The 24,817-nt window shown below is 39.8% G+C and overlaps 1 protein-coding gene across 1 annotated transcript in view; it reads right to left on the reverse strand.

The window, feature by feature from the left end:
* lrrk1 (leucine-rich repeat kinase 1) overlaps nt 1-24,817 on the reverse strand; it is a 202,344-nt gene that overhangs the window by 38,370 nt on the left and 139,157 nt on the right. Inside the window, exons 28-29 of the mRNA XM_052113495.1 lie at nt 12,894-13,088; nt 9,781-9,932 (exon numbers count right to left, since the gene is read on the reverse strand). Of these exons, the coding sequence (XP_051969455.1) occupies nt 9,781-9,932; nt 12,894-13,088 (347 nt within the window). The remainder of the gene's footprint in view (nt 1-9,780; nt 9,933-12,893; nt 13,089-24,817) is intronic.

A 24,817-nucleotide genomic window follows, 5' to 3' on the forward strand; every position in this document is an offset into this window, starting at 1 on the left:
ATATACTGATATATATATATATATATATCTCACCTAAAGGATTATTAGGAACACCATACTAATACTGTGTTTGACCCCCTTTCGCCTTCAGAACTGCCTTAATTCTACGTGGCATTGATTCAACAAGGTGCTGAAAGCATTCTTTAGAAATGTTGGTTAGGATAGCATCTTGCAGTTGATGGAGATTTGTGGGATGCACATCCAGGGCACGAAGCTCCCGTTCCACCACATCCCAAAGATGCTCTATTGGGTTGAGATCTGGTGACTGTGGGGGCCATTTTAGTACAGTGAACTCATTGTCATGTTCAAGAAACCAATTTGAAATGATTCGAGCTTTGTGACATGGTGCATTATCCTGCTGGAAGTAGCCATCAGAGGATGGGTACATGGTGGCCATAAAGGGATGGACAAGGTCAGAAACAATGCTCAGGTAGGCCGTGGTATTTAAACGATGCCCAATTGGCACTAAGGGGCCTAAAGTGTGCCAAGAAAACATCCCCCACACCATTACACCACCACCACCAGCCTGCATAGTGGTAACAAGGCATGATGGATCCATGTTCTCATTCTGTTTACGCCAAATTCTGACTCTACCATCTGAATGTCTCAACAGAAATCGAGACTCATCAGACCAGGCAACATTTTTCCAGTCTTCAACTGTCCAATTTTGGTGAGCTCTTGCAAATTGTAGCCTCAATTTCCAATTTGTAGTGGAGATGAGTGGTACCCGGTGGGGTCTTCTGCTGTTGTAGCCCATCCGCCTCAAGGTTGTGCGTGTTGTGGCTTCACAAATGCTTTGCTGCATACCTCGGTTGTAACGAGTGGTTATTTCAGGCAAAGTTGCTCTTCTATCAGCTTGAATCAGTCGGCCCATTCTCCTCTGACCTCTAGCATCAACAAGGCATTTTCGCCCACAGGACTGCCGCATACTGGATGTTTTTCCCTTTTCACACCATTCTTTGTAAACCCTAGAAATGGTTGTGCGTGAAAATCCCAGTAACTGAGCAGATTGTGAAATACTCAGACCGGCCCGTCTGGCACCAACAACCATGCCATGCTCAAAATTGCTTAAATCACCTTTCTTTCCCATTCTGACATTCAGTTTGGAGTTCAGGAGATTGTCTTGACCAGGACCACACCCCTAAATGCATTGAAGCAACTGTCATGTGATTGGTTGATTAGATATTTGCATTAATGAGAAATTTAACAGGTGTTCCTAATAATCCTTTAGGTGAGTGTATACTGATATATATATATATATACACACACACACATCAATACAGATAACACCTATAGATAACTGACTCTGATGGTTCGTACAAACTAGGTTTCAAATAGGACAAGTTAACGTGCAGCCAGATTGTCTTTAGACTATTATAATAATTTATTATTATTAAAAAAAAAAAATTATTGTATATTTAGCATTTAACCCTCTGGGGTCTGAGGGTATTTTGGGCCCTGGAGAAGTTTTGACATGCCTTGACATTTGTGCTTTTTTCAGTTGCTTAAAAACATATTAATGGCTAAAGTCTGATTACACTGTATTCAGCACAAACTGGGCTACAATAATATGTGAGCAACATGTATATACAGGTTTGTATTTTTGAGAAAATAACTTTTATGCATGTTTTTGAAAAAAATTGAATTTTAAGTCACTGAAATAAGGTCATATAACACATAGTAAACATTTGTCCACAAGACTTTTGAGAACTGGATCTTGTAGCCTAGAGTTTTTGCTACAAAATTATGTGAAAACCATCCTGATCACTCATTCATACAAAACAATATAGTAATTTAACTTTTGTAAGACAATTTTTGTGTTGAAAGTTAATATGCGAGGAGGCGTGAATGATCATGAATATGTATTGTAATTCACACATGAGAGACAAAGACCCCTCCCCTGGGCCTATCAATCAGGGATAGAGAATGAATGTGAGGAGACTTCATGATCCAAATCAAGTTTTAAGTTAAAAGAAGTAATCTGACTATGTATTTTCTTTACATAAAGATGTAAAACAGTTAAAGGATGGGAAAGGAGGAGGCGAGAACCGGCTTGACGATATAAATCATAGTTTAATGGAAAACTTAAAAGACAACACAAACACACATTACGGACATGTCCGCTAACGATCTCTCTCTCCCGCACAGCCCTCTGCAGTCGACCTTTAAACCTCACGGAGGCATAATTAGCCTAATATGGGACCGGGCGCGCAGGATCACGACCCGACCCCGCCCTCCACCCTGCCACATTCCTCCCTCGTTCTCTCAGGCTGGGGAGCCCCCGGCCTGACGTACATCCCCCCCCCCTTTCCCTGGGGTAGGGCGCACCTTCCGCGCTGTCTGCCGGCAGGTCATCCCCATCTACCTGGATGAGGGAGGGGACAAGGGGAGGGAAACAGAAATAATTAAAATGGGGGGTACTTCCTGTAACAGTGTAGTACCCCCCAAAAACTGTAAATTTTAAAAGAGGCAAAGGCCAACGCAGAGCGACAGTGAGAGAGAGAGAGGAGAGAGAGATGCAAAAAAAAAAAAAACTTACTCGCCAGTTCTCAGATACGCCGCAGCTTGTTCCTCGGCCACTCCTCCACCCTTTGTCGGACGACAGCCGTGCCTCTCCGGGCGGATCCGAGGCAGTCCTCCAGCCCCTGGCGGACGGAACACCCGCCGCGTTCTCGGGGACTAGAAGGGTCTCCCCGCCCCTGGCAGCGGTTCTCTCGCTCCAGGCGGTCGGCAGTGAGCCCCTCCCGCTCGCAGTCGGCGGTCTTAAACCCCGCCGCGTTTCAGCGGCCGGTAGGCGACTCCTCCGCCCCTGGCAGCAGTTCTCTCGCTCCAGGCGGTCGGCTAGGAGCCCCTCCTCCCTCGCGGTCGGCGGCCATCGTCCTCGCTCAGGTGGCTGGGCTCCTCGTCCCCCGGCAGATGGCCGCAGCTGCTCCGTTGGGGTGGATGGTAGTGGCGAGAACTCTACTACGGCGTATCCCTCCTCCTTCCCGGGTTTCGGCACCAATGTAAAACAGTTTAAGGATGGGAAAGGAGGAGGCAAGAACCGGCTTGACGATATAAATCATAGTTTAATGGAAAACTTAAAAGACAACACAAACACACATGACGGACATGTCCGCTAACGATCTCTCTCTCCCGCACAGCCCTCTGCAGTCGACCTTTAAACCTCACGGAGGCATAATTAGCCTAATACGGGACCGGGCGCGCAGGATCACGACCCGACCCCGCCCTCCACTCTGCCACAAAAGACTTTACTTAATTTTAGACCTACACTACCGTTAAAAGAAGTATCTTCTGCTCACCAAAACTGGATTTATTTGATCCAAAAAACAGAAACAACATTGATATTCTGAACTATTTTTACAATTTAAAAGAACAGTTTCTATTTAAATATATTGTAAAATGCAATTTGTGATCAAAGCTGAATTTTCAGCATCATTACTGCAGTCTTCAGTGTCACATGATCCTTCAGAAATCATTATAATATGCTGATTTTCTAATATGGGCATATTTAAAGTGCATTTTACTAATTTAACCCTAACACATATTTGCAAGCACAAGCTTTGTTGATGATAATGAGGCATTATAAACACTAGATAAAATATAATCTAAACATTCATATTATTTTTATATCATATTACATATCATATTTATATTATACAGCATACAATTTAAATACCTGCTTCAGCCAAAACAGCATTTAACTGTAACTAAAACTTACTGATTAGGACATATTTCAAATGTCAATACTCTGAATCCTGGCTGGCAAGTCTGGAAACAGTCCCACTAGTAAAATATGTACATGTTTATATAAAATAGCATGTCAGCTAATGAAAACTTGCTAATGAAGACTTACTCATCCGAAATTGTATCCTCGGCTGGAACAAGTCACTCTCCAAAATACAAACGTTCATCAGAGTCCTGCTCTTCTTCTGAGGAAAATGTTAACGCTTCCATACTATCCTGGAGCTTTCTCGCCTGTGTATCTTTGCAAACACGCAGAAAAATTAAATGTGTTTATAACCTCACTGTCGGGGGCGTGTACCAATTGCTTTGATCGTCTCAGCACATTAGCGTATGAATGGCGTGCTCTGCTGGTGGGTGGGATTAAATTACAGATAATTAGCTAAGCCACTAAAAACTGTACATCGCTTTGTTTCAAACAGATTGCATTGCAATTTGTTTTAAATTTGAATTGTTTTATTAAAAAGTAGACATTTTAAGCTTTCTTTAGACATGTTTCATGTTTGTGTGATACATATTCGCGGAGTTTCAGTTCATTTTTGTGACGTGTTTCTGAAATATGCTCGTGAACACAGAGACTGCTGAAAGCTCACCCTTTTTATTTTCTTTATTTTACAAAAGCCACGATTTTGTTGTTATTGTGAGTGTACACAAATAAAAGTAGACCCTCCAGTTGGTGGCACTACGACCGTGACCCACAGTAGATACATCAATGTGATCAGCCCTCAAGGCCAAACATACAGGTCAATTTTGAAGTAAATCACACGATGCACACAGAAGACAATTCTTTCTTCCTATTTTTTGTTAATTTATCACGTCACCATAGAGACACCGTTTGAGACAAAAAATCTGTTCACAATTCAGCATCTTCAATGTTTTGGCATGACGTTGCCTAAGTTTGGAGCCAGTCACATGAATTCCCTATGAGGAGTATTTCAATTCCTGAGCATGCCATTTTCAAACAATCCAAAATGGCTGACTTCCTGTTGGGCAGAGCTAATGTCTGTGGTGTGAAAGTTGTCTGACTTTATGAGATCAGCATACTGTATGTACAAAGTTTGGTGACTGTAGCTGAAAAGGGATGTGCTACAGAGTTCCCTGAACAAGGCCATTTTCTATTTGGCACTACAGAGCCCCCTCTACACACCCATGAATGAACGTTTGCACAGCCCTAATGGCCGATGGTTCTGATGCATGTGCAAAAGATCATAAAAATTCAAGCATGCCAAGTACCTCAAAAACATATTAATATACATAAAAAGGAATAATAGTGTTTAATGCGTTGCCATGGCCAGTAGATAAAATATCACAAATCCCTTCATAATTTTCAATCTGTACTGTCTTGAAATTATTATAAAAACATTTGAAGCAGTTCAGATAAAAATAAAAGTGCTATTCCAAAGTCTGCAAAAAGCTCCACACTTCCTGCTGCCAGTTGTTGGAGCTATGATGGTGCCCCACAATAGTCATATCCATGTGATCAGCCCCTAATACAAAACATAAATATAAATGTATCCATTAATTTATCGCCTCGCCATGGCAACACCGTTTGAAATATCAAAAATCTGTTCGCAATTTAGCATCTTCAATGTCTTGGCATGATGTTGCCCACATTTGCAGGTCACATAAATCCCCTAGGAGGAGTATTTCAAATTTCAGAGCATGCGTTTTTCAAACAATGCATCATGGCAGACTTCCTGTTGGGCAGAGCCTATGACTATGAGGTTGAAAGTTGTCCAGTTTGATGAGATCTATATGAAAGTTTGATGAATGTAGGTGAAAAGGCATGTGCTACAGAGCCTCCCAAAATTCAAATTTTCAAGGGGCCGGCAGAGAATAAAATAATTAATTAAATACGTCTGGTAAATATCAAGCTACTGAATGTTGTCTGACTGATGTACCATGATATTAAACAGATTACTTCAAGATGCTTTAAAGAATACCATGATATTAACATGGTACCATATCCAAATAAAATAAAAGGCTAATACCATGGTAATTTCTGTTAAATGCTAACGGACCGGACCACCTTAAGAGACCTATTGGCCCACCTTAGATCTTACAGCATGAGCCTGCTTTAAGGCATGATTTTGATTATGTTTTTCAATGAAACTGCTTAACTGAGGACTTTGAGTAGACATGTAAAACATAACAGACATTACAGCTTAATTGTTTTATAAAGCTGCTTTGAAATTATTTGTATTTTGAAAAGCACTATCCAAAGAAAAATGACTTAAGTTTACTTTCTCAGTGTCTTATTGCAGTCATAGCATGCATGTGATTACCGCTGGTGTATGCGCACAGTCAAATGAAGTATACTGTCTAAGGTTGATCATTCGACTGTTTGCGCTAATTGTTCGCAATAAAACCGAAGGATACTTTCAGCTTGAGCAAGCCAAAGTTACTGTGTTTGCTAGTCAGGATGTATCCTTGGCTGTTAATATTTGACAATGACAGCGGCAAACTATGGAACTGGATTGATTTTGTCAATGAAGCCGCTGTCATCAAACTATCACTATAATATATGGATAAGCCCACTGATTCGTTCCACTCTGTAGAATCTGTAAAAAAAAAAATTAAATACCGCACCATCTACTGTCAGATATGGGAAATCCATTCAGTCTCACCAGAAACAGGGATGAAAAGTGTCTCCTCTGGGGATGAAAAATGAATGACCAGAAGGGGGATATTAAAAGGCAGGGAAATTCACCCCTCAACTTCATGCAGAGCTGCGCAGATTAATCAGCGTCTGCCTTGAAGCAATGCATGCAATTATTAATTTTGACTGACTTTCACTAGCACCACAGCCAAGTCACCATGATGTATGCCATCAAAGTATGACCAGCAGCCTCACTCAGCAGGTGTAGTTGCTTCAAAGCGGCTGCATAAGCTCTGATGACAGCTTCTTCACGATTGGCCAGACTCTACGATGACAACGCTGATGAAGCCAACATTTAATGGGTCAAGATCGGAATGACATACTACACACACTACTTCTGCCACATGGCAATGGTAGTAGTATGGTAGTACGCCATTACCACGCTGTTTTATCTGAAACCTTCAGTTCCACTAACCTCTCACAAATCTTTTTTTTTCAAAACAGTACAATTCTCTTTTCATGATTTCCTAATCTTATATATCATGTTTATACATAAAATTAAAAAAGATTCACAATTAAAACAGATTCAAATATACTGATTCCTTTATTGGTATTAAAATAATATAGGCTTATATCAGACATTCTTCATGTACGGCTCGTTTCAACTCCTCCCCCAACTGCAACCGGCAAATTTGCCAATTGAGTCGAACACACCTAAAGCCTTCATTCATCTGCTAGGCCATGATGAAGTATCAACATACCCTTCACTGTGACTACAGCTGCTCCATTTGGCATGGTGACAAGCAATAGTGAGAATGTGTGAAACCTGTGACGAAAGATACATTTAAAAAAAAGATACCATTTTTGAAGCCACCTCGTAGAAATCAAAGTGGTCAATATTCTGAAGAGCTATCCTGAGTTGTTAGCTGTGAATCCCGGGGCAATTTCATTTCTGAATGATTGTAATGAGGATGATCACATGAGTGAGCGAGAGGATTGGAGGGGAGCAACTGGTGATACAGCTATAAGGAAAACGAGAGAAAACCATACATGAGGTAAATTGAGTAGGGATGCACCGAAATGAAAATTCTGGGCCGAAACCGAAACCGAAAATCCAGGATGCACTTGGCCGAAAACCGAAACCGAAACTGAAATTTTTACCTATTTAAAAAAAATAAAAAAAAATAAAAAAATGTTTTGCATAATTTTATTAATTTTATACTTTTTCATTAATTACATGAATTTAATGAATCTGAATTGAAAAACTACAAACCAATAAAATAAATCACACTTTTATTGAAAGTAACACACCAAAATTGGACAAAAAATATATTAAAACTATATTATATATTATTCTTCTTTCAGTTCTGTAAAAATCTAATTTTACAGATTTTATTATCAATTATCCAAATAATGTTAAATTAGAAAACTATTATATGCAAAACAAGAGTCAAGTAATGAACTTAGCTAACATCTTTCAAAAAGTTTAAATATGCAACAGTAATTTTAATTAAAACAAAAGGCAGAACACAGAACGGCAGAGGGCCTCTATTCCACTGATCTATATATAACTATAATATATAATTATATATATAGATCAGTGCTCTATTCTGTTTATGTAAACGTATGTACACTTTAAGTGAACATTATTGTGCAAAACAACAGTGCAAAACAGCAGTAACTGAACTAAATCCAACCTCAACTGTAAACGACAGATGTATCCTCAAGTGAAGAACAAGTGTAATGTAATTGCTATACACATCAAATTGGACCGCTTTCTATTTAAGTACAAGTGACAGGTTTCTCTTCAAGAACAAAAGTTGCTAAACTTTCTGACAGTCTCTCCAGTCAGAAAGCTCATCAAGAACATGAGATGCTGCACTGAACAGGCTCTCACTCTCTGTGCTGGTGCAGATAAATATCTGCGTGCAATCCGCGCAAGCAAAGGAAAGCGGTCTTTGTTTATGCGACCGTAGTCAAGGGGATTGTCGCTTCTGGCAACGGGTAGTTCAGCTAGATACGTCTCAAGTTGTGTTGTAGCTGCACTAGTTATGGCACTGCTGTGGATCGGGGCACATTCCTGTAGAATCTCTTGTTGTACTCTGTGTGTGTATATATATATATATATATATATATATATATATCTCTTGAAAGTTCTGCTGAACAAACACTGCAGATCGCAAATTTGATGTCCTTATCAGAAACTTTGAAGAATTCCCACACCGCTGACATGATCGGCCTTTGTTTGGTAGCGCCGTGATAAGGGCTACATCGATTCAGATTGACATCAGAGCACTGAGGGGCGGGGCGGGGCAAGGAGGTATATATTTTCGGCTCATATTTTCGGCCTTTTTTCTCTTTCAGCCGAAAACCGAAAGTGCCATTTTTGGCCGAAGATTTTCGGCGGCCGAAATTTCGGTGCATCCCTAAAATTGAGTGAAAGAAATATGATTATGGGCTGATATGGGGCTTATCCATATGAAGATGATCTCTGCCAAGTGCAAACCTGGTACATTTATCTTAAATTTTTACTTGCCTTTTGCCTCATTATTGGATAGACAGGCTCTGTTCCAAAACCTAGTGACCTGCCTAAATAAGCATCATTTTAAGGCATTATAGAGGCACTGCTATTGTGAAGGATGTTCAAAAAGGTAGGCAGCATAATTGAACAAATACTATGGCAACATGGAAGTCTTTGCACATAATGCAATCCCATAATACACTGCAATGAGCTCAATTAAAAAATCTATCCAAGATAGCAGACGAAGACATAATTACCAGTAAAATGAATATGGCATATACCCTTATTAAATCCTGAGCCGAGTCTCCTTTGTGCTTCACACGAAGAGTGTGTACATTTGTACATTTTGAGTCACAAAGTTGCTGCCTATGTAGAGAAGGCAGCTGCCTACTGTTCGTAGGCAATAGACAACAAGTTTTGCAACAGAGCCAGAGACATAATTGTAAACATACAGTATGCAGACCTGTACAATCAAAAACGAACTAACGTTCATGATACAAACACACACACAGTACAATTTAAGAAAGCACAAATTGACAAGAAAAGCCACATGCAAAAAGGCATGTATTTTTAAGTGTGGGAAATCAACATTTTCAGCAACAGTGGCCAGGGAATGGCCAGATTTACCAGAGGAATTACCCAAATGTCAACATAAAGTGATGCTGGAGTGCTGTGTTTACAAATGCACATAATAAGTGAACAAAACTCAGACCACCTTTGTGTTACTTAAACGAGCTTGAGTAGTTGTTTCTGAGATTCTTGTCATAGGCAATCTGAGATGTTTTACAGGTTGTCGGTGAGCGGCGGTGACAGTGACTAATAGATTTGGCAAAATTACATTTGGCTGTTTGTTGTTGTTAATTTCATATCCTGCAAGATTAAACTCTGCAATTCCCCAAAACTTTCACAAACGTACCTATCGTCTTTGTCTCCATCCCAGAACACAGCGCTGTCGCCCTGCATTGGGGAAAGAAAGAGTTGACTGTGTTCCTGGCAGGCCATCAGGTATCTGAGACAAGCAAAACTGGGCTCCTGCATCTGTCTCATGAGAGCAGCAGCCAGAGGACGCTAAATCCAACAGGGGAGAGGAAATAATTAAAAACTTTTACTCAATATCTACCAGTACAAATTTACCTATATGACTATTTTTGTGTTGCTGTGTTAAGTTATTTTAATTTCCATCAAGGTAATAATAACCATTATTATATTCTATTAAAATAAAAATGAGAAACATTTTAGGGCTTAGCACTGATAATATTTGTGCACATGATGGATCAGTGGCACATTCTGAGCAACAACGTTGAAATGGTGGTGTGGCCTAGTGGTTAAAGGTCCAGGTTTGTAATCTGCTGGTTTAAACCCTGCAAGGGACAATGCTTGACCCATCACTACTGTGCCCATAGAGACAACATAAAATGCAGTTAACAACTCATTTTACTTCTGTACTCTTACATATTTCAGAGTGAAACAAGATATTAAACAAGAAAAAAAAATGAAATAAATTTGGGCAGGACTTGTATCCACCATGGAGAGGATGAATAGGTAAGAACTATTTGTGACATCAACCATAATGGAAAGTTGTTTCAAAGGTGGAGCAAGTTTTTATATTTTTATAAAAATAACAAAGACAAACTTTTTCTTTTAAATAATGTGCAACAATGAATCATGCAGTGTAAGATCAAAAATGTGTATTAAAACAGTAAATAGGGAAATGTTTACTTGAAACAAGGCACTTAACCCAAGGTACTTTGGATAAAAGAGCAACTACAAACTAAATTAATGACACTGCCACTAGCTAAATAACCAAGTATTTTTCTTTGTACTTCTGTGTAATTGTAGTCTTCTTTGAAGTATTCTATGTAACTTGTACGATTAACATAATATGGGACGTTTACACTGACAGCCATTTGTTGAGTTCAACCTTGTGCAAATGCACAAGCGATGTAATGCGACTATAAAGGGGAATGCTGATTTTCATCATGTAATTTTCAGTGTTGTAGTCAAGTCACTAGATTTTGAGTCTTCACTGCTCAAGTCGGTGTCCAAGTCACACATATTGTGTCCAAGTCGAGTCGCCAATAACTGCATACAAGTCCGAGTTAGGAGTCCTTGTCTATGTTATAAAATAAGCAACAACAAAACAAATCACTTTGTTAGTATTTGGTAGCATGGCCTTTATATTGTTTAACTTGGGTCAAACTTTTTGGGTAGCCTTTCACAAACTTCTCACAATAAGTTGCTGGAATTTTGGGCCAATCCTCCAGACAGAACTGTTGTAACAGAGTCAGGTTTGTCGGCCTCCTTGCGCACACACGCTTTTTCAGTTCTGCCCACAATTTTGTATTGGATTGAGGTCAGGGCTTTGTCATGGCCACTCCAATACTTGACTTTGTTGTCACAACTTTGGTGGTATGTTTGGGGTCATTGTCCATTTAGAAGACCCATTTGCGACCGAACTTCCTGGCTGATTTCTTGAGATGTTGCTTCAATATATCCACATAATTTTCCTTCCTCATAACAACATCTATTTTGTGAAGTGCACCAGTCCCTTCTGCAGCAAAGCACTCCCACAACACGATGCTGCCGACCCTGTTGGGATGGAGCTCTTCGGCTTGAAAGCCTCACCCTTTTTTCTCCAAACATAACAATGGCCATTATGGCCAAACAGTCCAATTTTTGTTTCATTAGACCAGAGGACATTTCTTCAAAAAGTAAGTCCCCATGTGCACTTGCAAACAGTAACTGAAGGCTTTTTTTAAGGTGATTTTGGAGCAGTGGATTCTTCCTTGCTGAGCAGCCTTTCAGGTTATGTGAATACAGGACTCGTTTTACTGTGGACATAGATACTTGTCAACCTGTTTAATCCATTGATTTGCACTTTTCACACAAAACTACGTTCATCTCTAGGAGACAGAATGCATCTCCTTCCTGAGCGGTATGATGGGTGCGTGATCCCATGGTGTTTATACTTGCATACTATTGTTTGCACAGATCAACGTGGTACCTTCAGGTGTTTGAAAATTGCTCCCAAGGATGAACCAGTCTTGTGGAAATTAGATGTCAGAAAAATTACTTTCCACTGTAAACAAGTGTATTCTTGCCATTTATTTGAAGTTTTTATTTATTATTTTTTTTTACAGATATTGTCCTTTAGCATTCAAAATTAATTATAATTCTGGGGCCTGGAGTTGCGAGTTCAAATCCAGGGTGTGCTGAGTGACTTCAGCCAGGTCTCCTAAGCAATCAAATTGGCCCGGTTGCTAGGGAGGGTAGAGTCACATGGGATAACCTCATCGTGGTCCTGTTAAGTGGTTCTTGCTCTCAATGGGGCATATGGTAAGTTGTGCGTGGATCGCGGAGAGTCTCCGCGGTGTCATGCACAACAAGCCACGTGTTAAGATGTGCAGATTGATGGTCTTAGAAGCAGAGGCAACTAGGAATTGTCCTCCGCCACCCGGATTGAGGTGAGTGACCGCGCCACCACGAGGACCAACTAAGTAGTGGGAACTGGGCATTCCAACTAGGAGCGAATAAGGGATAAAAATAAAAATACCTAAAATCATTATAATTCAGGTGTTGGAGCAATTCACATGATATTCTCTCTCAATATACCATGTGTACAGAGGCAGAATAATTGTAAGAATATACATAGGCAAAGTTATTTTGCATTATAATAGATTTTTGAGTACACATGACGTTTTGAGTGTCACACGCACTCTCTGAATGAGAGCAAGGAAATTTGAGAGTGCACGTTTAGTTTTGATAGAAAGCAAAGGAAATCTGCATGAGAGCGCAGAGATTCGTGCATAAGCAAATGGTACATGGTGTGACATGCATGTGATCTTAAGCCATAAAAAGGCAGAACGCAAAAGTTACTCGACCTGGACTCGAGTACTACAACACTGTCTCCTGATACAGTTGGATACAGCAGTTAAGTAAGTATGCCTACAAGCAACCAGCAGTACAGCCTCTTGTTGACCTCAGCAATGTCAATCTGAATGCCACTTTAAGAAAAAAATTGTGTTGTACTTTCTCTGGTTTGGTGTCCCAGCACTCCAGCATTAGAGCTTGCAGACAGTGGAACTGAACTTCCTCTGGGCTGCCCAGCGCAGGCCGCAGTCCTTTAGACAGTTTCTTTGCGATCTGCAGCTGGTGCTGACCCATACAGGGTCTGCGGCCAGACAAAAGCTCATACAGAACCATGCCGAATGAGAACATATCCACCTGAAAGAGAGAAGACAGAGACTTTAAGAAATTAAAAGAAACCCACAGTAATTTTGTTAGATAAACAGTACTTTATAATAGGGATGGGATGATATATCTAATTTCTACATATCACAAACTGAAAATATTAAGAACCATATTGAGGCAAAACTCGATAAATTTGCAATATTGTTTTCTAACTGTTTACAGCGTTCGCACAAGGTCATTTTTAGCACTGGGTTTTTTATTTTTAGCACTGGAATATCTGGAAAATTGCCTTGTTTTGTTGAAAAGTGCTTGAGATTAAAACAGACAATTTCTTCCATGTAATGTGTGTCCATCAAAGATGAGATACACACTCTCCACTTTCATTAAATAATGTGTCTTTTAATATCCTCTGTTTTTACAGTCAGATAAAAAAGTTATCACAAAATTTGAATCACAAATAGCATGGATGTGCTAAAAACCGAGACTTCTCTCTCGTTAATAAATTTACCAGAATATCTGTGAAATGTATGTTGAACTCTTAAAGTGACAGTACCATTTTAGCGCTTGTTATACAAATGACTGTAAACTCATTGTTATTACTTGAACTGTACACATTATTTCAAACAAATTGATAAAATGTAGAATATTTATCTTTTTAAAAAGTTATAATGTGATTGTAATAATGATGCAAACAAATATTAAAAAAATAAATATACACCTTCACAAACTTTTTCAGGACAGAGTCTGTTCAGTTCTATTGCTTGATCTATACCTGATCAGCCCATTATTTTTGAAGGTTTATTTGTTTGAGATTTTTCTTATAGAGAAAGGTAAATTAGCAACTATTATTATTTAAACTTTATATTACATTTATATTGTGTATTAAATAACTTAATTTTGATAATAAATTATAATGTGCATTTTGCTCAAACATAAAAAAATATATATATATTCAGTCATAATTCAGTAATACATTTCAGTGTAATTATATCGAATCGAGATTATTTTGAATCATGATCGTCATATCATATATCAAACTATTGTTGTCAAAAATACCGGTACCAAGTTGGTACTCAAACAAAATATTATTTACGATACCAGAATTTAAGGGTCTACCCGGTTCCCATGCGGAGGCAGGAACTTTCGAACGTTCACAACAAGCAAAAGATTGCGCAAGCAAAGCTGCTGCGGAGCCTCAACTGAATCTTGTCGAAATGAAAAGTGGAAAAAGCCAGGTAATTTGAGGCTGATGAAAAGGGAAACATCACAGATCAGCAAAAACCTATTTGTAAACGCTGCTTTCGCAATTTTCTGACGAAAGGAGGAAACACATCAAACTTAATAAAGCACATGAAAGACAGACACCTGGATTTATTCAAGCAAATAAAGCAGGTGAGTTTAAACTTTCACAGTTTATTTTATGTAGATCCCAGAGTATTAGGGAATGATTAAAAAAAAAGTACATTCAGAAGCATGTACCGTTGTGGAATAGGCGGAGGCGGAGCTCTTTAAAGGAAACATCCCGGTGTTACATCTTAAATGCAGTCCAATTTAATGCATTATTGCTTTAATAAAGTTCAAATAATACAGAAGCAGATCATGTTAATAACTATAAACTCCCAGAAACTGGCATTTCTCTGTGTGGTCAGTGCCTCTTCTATAAGTTGCGCGAATGTCCCGATCTAAGGGGGAGAGATTGAAACTGCACCCGGCTGAGAGAGACTCTGCCTCGGGGAACTCATACCTCGCGCGCGCACACGCTTAATGCATCTAGATTAGAACGCGACTGCTCGTGACTTATTTAATCATAATATGTGTCACTGTGCATTTCTTATCGTGAAGAAAAATGCCAATATGCAGCTTTATTAATAAGAGAGCACTTTGCACATTAGTTTGGAAATGTTTTTTTATTCATTCTATTGTATGCTTGTTTATTTAGGTTTTGTTTTTTAGTACTTGATAAAAACTTAAATTAAAAGTTGCAAAAGTTGAAGCAAATCTTATATAAGTGTTCAAAAATACTTTAAGCATACATTGTTCAGTTTTGCTATAATAAAAAAATTATATATTTAAAGTGTTGCTCAATGGCATATTTTTGTTCTTAGTTCTGCTGCTAATGTTTTGTTAACTTTGTTATTAAAAGAGTGTTGTTCAGTAACCTGTTTTTGTGTTTTATTTTGGTACCGAAAATGGTATCGAGTACCGTGAAATTTCACTGGTATTGGTCCCGACTACTGAAATTTTGGTACCGTGACAACACTATATTAAACTGAATCCTACTTCATAAGTTTGTGCAATCTTGCTGACAGTGAATCAGTTTTCACTAAACACTTTTGAAAATTGCACATTTGAAAATTGCAAGTTCCAATCAGATTGTCTGACTGAAATGCTTTTGAGAGCCAGTCTGTGCAGGTTTTTATCAGTTTGCTAGGGAAAAAAAAAATTTGTTAAGATGGGAGAAGGCAGAGGAAGAGGTGCTCTGGACAACGGGGTGTATTTGTATTAAATATTTCTAGGTCAGTTCTATAAATGGAAGAGATCTTTGACAAAATGTATCTTAAACAATATTTTTTATAAACGTCATTTGAAATAGCATTTCAAATAGCAGGAAATAGTTTGTACTTTGAGACAGATGGTCTATTGAGACTTGAGACTCAAATATGGCAATTCTCTTAATCTTGAATCCAGTGAAGGCACAAATATCTTGTATCTTAAAAGGCTCTTATAGTATAATTGAATTGCAAAGACAAGTATTAAATCACAGATTAACTACAATGCTCTTAGGAGACTGTGTCCTAAAAATAAAATAATACTATGTCACTGAAAAAGGCAGAAGTATTGGCATTGAATGATTCTATTGGTTTGTGTTAAGGGGATTATTAAATACAGGGGCGTCACTAGACATAAATTACATCTGGCGCTTAGCATATTAGTGCAATAACATAATCAGGGTTCCCTCCACTTTTGATAAATGAATTCCCATGACAATCATTTTTGATTACTAAAAAAATTTTTTTTTAAGGGGGAATTGTCTCCTTTGTCCTGTGATGTGCGGTTCAAGCTGATATGTGGTTAAATGTCTGTTTACAGACCTTTGAGGAGAAACACTAAATTGCAATTGGTGTAATCACCAGCCATTACATTCTTAAATCGGTTGAATTAAAGCTTTGAAAACTTTGTTTCCACTGAATTTCGAAGATGCTGTACACCAAAATGTTCAGAATATTGTTTTCTTTTGTATCTGAAAATGTACGGACTTTAAAATCTTTTTTTCTCCGAATTCCCATGAAAGAAGGTCGCATTCAGTGACTGCATTCGAAGTGTCCTACTCACTTTTTTGAGACGAGACAGCCTCGATGACATATGAGGCCGGGAAATGTGACCTCCGGAGGACGCAGCCTTCCAAATGAGACTTTTTTTTTTTCCAGTTGTCTGAGTAGGCCATTATCATAGTCCGTTAACACATGTATCGAGTCAGCTGAATTTAGTTAGAAGAGTTTTAGTTTAAGCATTATTTAAGACTTCCTTGTTTGTAAGTTATTGGTTGCATATAAAAAAAATTAAAAAAAATTACAATTAGCATGCGGTACCACAAGGTGCCAATATCAGCATGAAATCTTATGCTTAAGGTGACAGATGACAGCTGTGGCACTTTTTTTATTTTTTATTTAACAATTTTTATTGTTGTAAAATACAAAAGAAATGCTTTGCAAATCTTAATCAAGGAAATAAATATACTGTATATAATGTTTGAGAGTCTACTAGTATGCGAGATCCCACAATTAAATTAATATATCTCAGATTATGTTTCATATGGCATTAGTTGTGAAGTTTGACAATGGGAGTTCTTTCTGATTTTGATGACATTAATTACAGAGAATATCAATACTGCTATTGATATTGTGCTTTTTTAATTTGTTTGCCAATGTAAATGTGCTAAATAGACATCTTTGACTGTTACTACACCTCTCGCTCGTTTTTCAGTGCTGTGTTTAAAGGGATGACTCCTGTTAAAGTTGCCCAAATCAATGAACACTTTGGAGCCATGTGTCAGCTTTAACCAAGGCACTCATGCATAGCTGCTTGAGGAAATGGTGCATGCTTCGTATTCAATCATTGTCTAGCTTTCTGGTTATCCCTTGGTCTGTTAAATGAGGGGAAGCACCGAGACCTTTGCTCTCTTAAATATTGTAAGGTAAGCAATGCCTGTCCTTTTGTTATTATGTGTGTGTACAACTGGTAATTTAAAAATTTCTGGACAAAAAAAAAAAAAAATCATATATTGATGGAACGTTTAACAAAGGTTGTGCAGACTTATTTATGTTGGAACTTCATCACAATCGAAGCTTGACAATATGAGATCATGAAATACAGTTGAAAATCCAAAGCCTGCAAAAAGTTTGCAAAGCAAATTGTTAGATCTTAATAATCGTATAATAATGTTGGTTGCTTTTGAATATATGCTACCAGGATGGTGTGCCCATTAAAACACTTTCAGCTCACATTCTCATTTTCCATATTGTGTTCCAGCAGCATGTGGTCAAAAATCCCATAAAAGAAGTTGTTGATTTAAAACGCAACCACTCCAAAAGTCACCTCACGAGAAGTCGGGGGAGGAAAATCACCATAACCAAAGGTGCAGCAATCACAGGAATATAGAGGTGGAGATTTAATTATTAATAATCTGCAGGTGGTGAGACAAGTGGATGTCATCGCCTAGGTGAAAATTATCAACACAAATAATTGAATACAAACTTGAAACCCTCCAGAAGAGCAGGTTTATTGGCACTTTTAAAAAATATGTTAGAGATCCTTAGCACAACATAATGCTCCCAGAACTGTGTGATGCGCTGTCACTCCCGGACACAAGAATCTCTTTAGAGCTCTTGTGGTTAAACTGGTTTCCCTTTGGGACAGAGATTTCCCACTGAACATCAAGTGCAAATGTACAAAACCCGAATATAATGAATCCTGCATGCATGGGTCACATTTTCTTTTAACTTGCATAGTTTTGTTAATGGTTTATAAGTATAAATGTGACATTATTTTTGTTTTTGATGTCAAAAACAAAGGTTCTCTCCTTTTAAAAGTTGATGAGCATATTTATTTATATGAGCACATTATATTTATAATCCAGTTTATTTCCTAATATTGAACACCATTCTAACAGAATATTGGATATTACACAGGAGGAAAACATTATTCATAATTGGTCCACTGGTCTTGGAGGTCCTAAAGCCCTTACTTGACCTTAGATATACAGTGCAATGACATATGAGCACAGGTTACTTTTACTACTGTAAAATCATGAAACATTTTTGGTAAGGGTGATGATTCTTTTTTAAATGTTTGATTCTCATTTGCATAAAATGGACATCATAACTGAAATGAGAATTTCATGGGATAAATTCTCATCAGATAACTTCCAATAATGACTTAAAATATTTTTCAAATAACTTTACTTGCAAAAACTTTTTCATAATATTTTGATGTCTGAAAATCAATAAAAAAATATTTTCTATCAGAAGTTATTTAAAGAAGCACAGCAATAGTGCAATAATAATAATAATCCACATTAACAGCCAAATCCAACACTTAGGCTACACTGAAAAAATATATATTTTGCGGAGTGTTAATTACTATTCCTATACATTGGTTAAAATGTACCCAAGGAAATTAGATAATCAGTTTATCTAATTTATTTAAGATAGATTAACTTAAAACAGTATAATATTTCTCATATAATTTAATTAAAAACTACCACATACAAAAGCCTCATTAAAATCTATTAAGATACATTTAATTTACATACACATGTTTTACATACATTTAATTTACATAACCTGTTGGGCCTCATGTATTCATATATAAGACAAAGGCAGGCCTACACACAATCGTAAAGCCTTACTGAGACCTACACAGTCATAAAACTTACTGATAACAACCGAACCAAAATCAAACAAAGGTCCAAAACAGACTACAAATCCCATGAAGTCCTGCTCACTTTACACAAATGTGTGAAATTCCAAAGGATCGAACTCTCAACTCCAATTGGATGAGGCGCACGACAGAACGCCCCTCAACCACGATGTCATTGGGAGTAGAAAAATCTCTGAGATCTTTCTGGGCGTTGCTTCCAGCAACATTGCGTGCCATGCCTAGACGTAGCTCTGCTGCTCTCAGGTGTAGCCTCGTTGCACAAGGAAGTAGTGTCCAACTTGAAACTGTGTTGAGATTTCTCCATGTTCCACCGAACATGCTAATGGCATTGAAGGAGACCACCAATACCCCAGTTCGGCAGCGGTACCGATGTATACCCCCGTCAGAGTATGAGGTGGTAAAAGCTCATATCAATATGTTGTTGGAGGCTAAGGTGATACGTGAGAGTTGTAGCCCTTATGCATCCCCTTATAGTTCTTGTCAAGAAAAAGGATGGTGGTTTGCGCATGTGCGTAGACTACCGTCAGTTGCATGTTAGAACTAGGAAGGATGCGTTTCCTCTTCCTCGTATTGAGGAGTCATTAGATTCACTGACAGGGGCCCGTTGGTTTTCCACTATGGATTTAGCTAGCAGATACAATCAGGTCCCTGTCAGTGAGCAAGACCGGCCTAAGACCGCATTTTGTACGCCATTCGGCTTATTTGAATGGAATCGCATGCCTTTTGGCCTTTGCGATGCACCTAGTACGTTTCAGCGTTTAATGCAGCATTTATATGGTGATCAACAGTGTCAGTCATTATTACTGTATCTTGACGATATTGTAATTTTTTCATCCTCAGTCGTACAACATCTGGAATGACTGGAGCTTGTTTTGAGTAGGTTGCAGTGTGAAGGTCTTAAGGCAAAGTTGGAGAAATGCGCTTTCGTTCAGAAGTCACATATTTGGGTCATCAGATTTCAGCCGAGGGTGTTTCCACAGACCCCAAGAAGATTGAGGCGGTGGCCCAGTGGCCACAACCTACTAGTGTGTCAGAGCTTCGTTCCTTCTAGGGCTTTGCGAGTTATTACCGCCGTTTTGTGGAGGGGTTTGCTAAGTTGGCAGCCCCTCTACATCGGCTGGTTGCAGAGTTTGGGGGCACAAAGTCTCGGAAGAGAGGAGAGCCGGGTTTTGCCAGTGGCTGGACTACCCACTGTCAGAAAAGTTTTGAGAGTTTGAAAGGTAAGCTCATTTCTGCCCCAGTGCTCGGTTATGCAAATTTTTCCCTTCCTTTTATCTTGGAGGTGGACGCTAGCCTGGGTGAGTTAGGTGCGGTCCTTTCGCAGGAGCAGGGTGGCAAAATAAGACCTGTGGCATATGCAAGTCGTGGCCTAAGACCCACAGAACGTAATATGTCAAACTATAGTTCTATGAAACTAGAGTTCTTGGCATTAAAAGTGGGCCATGGCCGAGAAATTTAGAGAATATTTATTAGTCCATAAATGCGTGGTGTACACTGATAACAACCCCCTCAGTCACCTGACCTCGGCTAAATTGGGGGCGACAGAGCAGCGCTGGGCATCACAGCTTGCTTGCTTCGATTTTGAAGTATCGGCCGGGGAGGTGTAATAAGAACGCAGACGCTTTCTCTCGCCAGAATCCACCCGTGGCAGGCAGCCTGTTTCCTGGTACAGTTGTTCCCGCTTCAGTACAGCAGGCTGTTGCTATACCATCTTGCAATTCAGGCTGTTGTGACTGTCTTACCGGGTCATTCAGTGGATCATATCGGGGGCCTACAAGAGGCTGACCCAGTAATTGGTGAGATTTTGGGGTTTTGGAGAAAGCAAGAGCTCCCTGGGCCTCTCGAGCAGCGGCAGCTTTCACAGGCTGCTCTAATTCTTCTTCGGCAGTGGGACCGCCTAGTGGAGAGGCAGGGAGTGATTTACCGTCGCATTTTTCGTCCTGATGGTGGAGATGAGGTTTTGCAAGGGTTGCATCAAGAACACGGGCACCAGGGCATTGAGCGCACTACTGAGTTAGTGCACCAGCGGTGTTATTGGCCCGGTATGACAGCCGAGGTAGCACGATGGGTCCAGGAGTGCGAACGATGCCAAATGGCCAAGGACACTGAACCGGCCGCCCGTAGTTTTATGGGACATTTGTTAGCGTCCCGGCCAAATGAAATCTTGGCCATTGATTTCACGCTGCTGGAAGCCTCCCGTTCGGGCCTGGAGAATGTTCTTGTAATGACGGATGTGTTTACGAAGTTCACGCTTGCCGTCCCTACTAGGGATCAACGGGCCGAGACTGTAGCACAGGTGCTGGTGAGTGAATGGTTCTACAAGTTTGGGGTCCCGGTACGACTTCATTCTGACCAGGGCCGCAACTTTGAGTCCTGTCTGATCCAGCAACTGTGTAAGCTTTATGGGGTTGAGAAGTCTCGCACTAACCATACCACCCGGCTGGTAATGGTCAGTGCGAGCTCTTCAATAGAACCTTACATAACTTATTGCGCACCTTGCCAGTTTCAAAGAAAAGAGATTGGGTGTCATGTCTCCCTCAGGTGCTCTTTTCATATAATACCACACCACACCAGGCCACAGGTGAATCCCCGCACTTCCTGATGTTTGGTCAGGAACCACGGCTCCCCATTGATTTCTTGTTGGGCAGAGTGTCTGAGCCAGTAGCAGGTGAGGTGCATGAGTGGATTATAGAGCACCAGACATGGTTACAAGTAGCCTTTGATGGGGCAAGAGATCGTTTAAAAGTAGCTGCCGATCGTCGGAAAACATCTTTTGATCTGCGGGTCCATGACGCACCACTTGAGCAAGGGCAGCTGGTTTATCTCCAGGAATGTGGCAGGCAGGGGCGACACAAGATTCAGGACTTGTGGAGCTCTGTGGTGTATAGGGTGATGGAAGCGCCTAGGGTAGGTGGCTTGGTGTATACTATTGCACCTTCGGACGATGTGGGTAAGATCAAGCGGGTTCATCGGTCATTGTTAAAAGCTCAGGTTCAAGGGAGCCCTGTTCACATACCTTGTGTCGCTCCTGTAGTTGAACCAGAACTGAGTTTACAGGATAGTTTCGATGAGGTGGGCTTGTGGGTAGCCGTGCCAGAGTCGCCCCAGGCAACGGGTGTCTCCGTCCCTTTGGAGAAGTCAGTTGCGTGTGAGGGATCTGGGGCTATGGATGGGCCAGGTCCTCCTTGCGAGGTGGGAATAAGTCAAGGGTTATCATCAGACTTGTCATCTCTGGGTCAGCCGCGAGAGGCTGGGGTTTTGCCTTGTAAGTCAAGGCGGCCAACAGCGGGCCAACATTCAAATGTTTATCATTTGCCCAGGGCAGTGGGAGAAGCTGCAGAATGCATTAGGGTGCCCTCTGGTGCAACTTCTAGTGTAGTATTAGCCATTTTTAGGCCATGGGATTGACTCTTGAGGTCTAGGGACTTATCGTCGGGGTGACGATTTATAATGTGGGGGTGGAATGTAGCAGGGTAAAGTGTACCCATGTTGGTCATTGGCCAGTGTCATGTAAAACATTGATCCAATCAGCAGTCTGGTGTTATGGTATAAAATGGGGAGGTTTTTTGTCACTGGGGATGCGTTGTCACCCGTACCATCCCTTTACGGAAGTTGCTATTTTTGTGAATAGGATAGTATCTGGAGTGCCGTCTCTGCGTTGTGCTGCTGTGCATAGGCTGCCCCTGGCTTTAAGGTTGGTACGGTTGCTTTGAAGATGTTCTTTTTTTGTCAATGGAACGTTTGTTTACTATCTTGAGTCTTTGTGTAGCTCGTCAACGAACAAACAACTGCATTGGTCAGTGACCGTGCATAGTACCGCGTTGTGAACATCTCCCAGTATGTATGAGAGTCATTCGCATGGTTGGTCTCTTTTGTTTCATTAGTAATTCTTCTATTTTATGTTTGACAGGTTGAGTGACACGATCAAGGGTTTCATCTCTATTACGGGAGGAGATGCACGTCTTTTGATGTAACGCACTGTCTGCCTTGCCTGGGCTTATTCCGGTCATTGTCGTTGTGAAGTGAACTTTGTGTGTTTTTTTGTAACAGCGGGCCCGGACGATTGCTCGCCGCAGAGGGAGAACAAAAGTAGTCGTGACTATTTTCTGTCTGGCTTGCCCGTCGAGCGTGCGGGCGATCGTGGCCTTATTTTGTTTCATTCTTTTATTTTTGTTTCTTGTTTTGCTGTGAAATGTAATTGATAATTTCCCTTTTTGTTTTGTGCTAATTTTTGCTTGTATTGTATGTAATTTATTTTTGTAGGTTTAAACTTATTTTGAGTTACAAGGTGAGCTTGAATATTGTCTTTGTATATTTTTCTCCCATGTTTGTGAACTCCCTCCCTTAAGCTTTCATTTGTATTTGTTTTTTTTTTTTGTATTTATTGTTTATGTATATTGAAGTTTTCTAAAGTGTTCTTGTTTTTTTCATTTCTTTCTGACATGTGAATATTGCGCCCTCGAGATATTAATTTATTGATGGTTTTAATTTTTGTATTTGAATAAAGTAGCCTCATCTTTGGTACTCCCTGGTCTATGTCTCTCTGCTCACCCATTTTCGGTAACGAACCTGTGCGCCCCCTGTTCTGGGGCTGGTAGTTCCTGGTATATACCGGGTGGCGTAGTTGAACGTTAGTATAATTATTGGTGCTTCTTACAGTTCCTTCTAGTACCTGACGCCCCTGGCCACACAAGTAAGAGGTTTACATCTGGACAAAGATAGATTATTATAGTTTGTTATTCTTGTGTATCAAGGTTATTGCTTGTACAGTTTACGGACAGCAGAGTCCACTCATTGCTGTTAATAATCCTCAAGGTGTAATACTGTAACGTACTGATTACAAATGAGATTTGCTGTGTTGTAGTCCAACCACGTTCCACCATCGTGGGTGAGACCAGCACGCTCTTGAGTTTGTCCATTAAAGAACCAAAGACTGTGGGACGGTTTACGAGCCGGTTTACGAGCCGTTCATCGCGCCTCTGAGTGATAAACAGCTGCTTTTTCTCCCACAATCACGAAACCGGCTTCAGTGCCATTGCTCTGTTCTCTCTCTCGTACTATCCGCACACACAAGCAACCTCTCACAAACACTCTGCACGACCCCTCACAAACACTCTCCACGAGAGCCACATTCGCCATTTTGTACGTGTCCCTCCTCACACACACACCCAAGTTCCTCTCATGTGTTATAGGCTTATTTTGTTACCATATATAATCATGTCACTGTTTAGTTTGTAGTTGTAAGTCAGAAGTTTATTGACTGCATCAATAAACTGTAATATTTCAAAGAGAAGTTTTTGGTTTGCTTTGCATACACCTGTGTCAAGGGCTGGCACGTGCTCGGATTCAAGCCTTCCTTTTTTCCTTTTGAATGTTGATGTTCTCCAGATGTCGACCTTCCTATGAGAACAGTCCTATATTGAGACAGTTATACTGTCTGGTTATTAGTCCCTGATTCCAGGGTGGTGCCTCGGCGATATTAATCCATATAAATATTCTATTGATTTTGATAATTGATAATTATCTTTGATGATTGTTAATTTGAAGGATCAATAAGCCAGTGTTAATTCTAATTAATGTTCCATTGACTTTAATAATTGATAATTATCTTTGATGATAATTAATATTCTATTGAATTTGATAGTGGATGGTTATCTTTGATGATTGTTGATTTAAAGGATTAAAAAGCTAACATTGATTCTAATCATTGTTCTATTGATTTTAATAATGAATAATTATCTTTGATAATTATTAATTATTGCTAATAGCCAAACCCGCTCCTGAAAGTAGAGCACAACATAAATGCTGCCTCGTGTGAGGCA

This window comes from Xyrauchen texanus, chromosome 1, assembly GCF_025860055.1.
Source record: "Xyrauchen texanus isolate HMW12.3.18 chromosome 1, RBS_HiC_50CHRs, whole genome shotgun sequence".
Taxonomy (NCBI): domain Eukaryota; kingdom Metazoa; phylum Chordata; class Actinopteri; order Cypriniformes; family Catostomidae; genus Xyrauchen; species Xyrauchen texanus.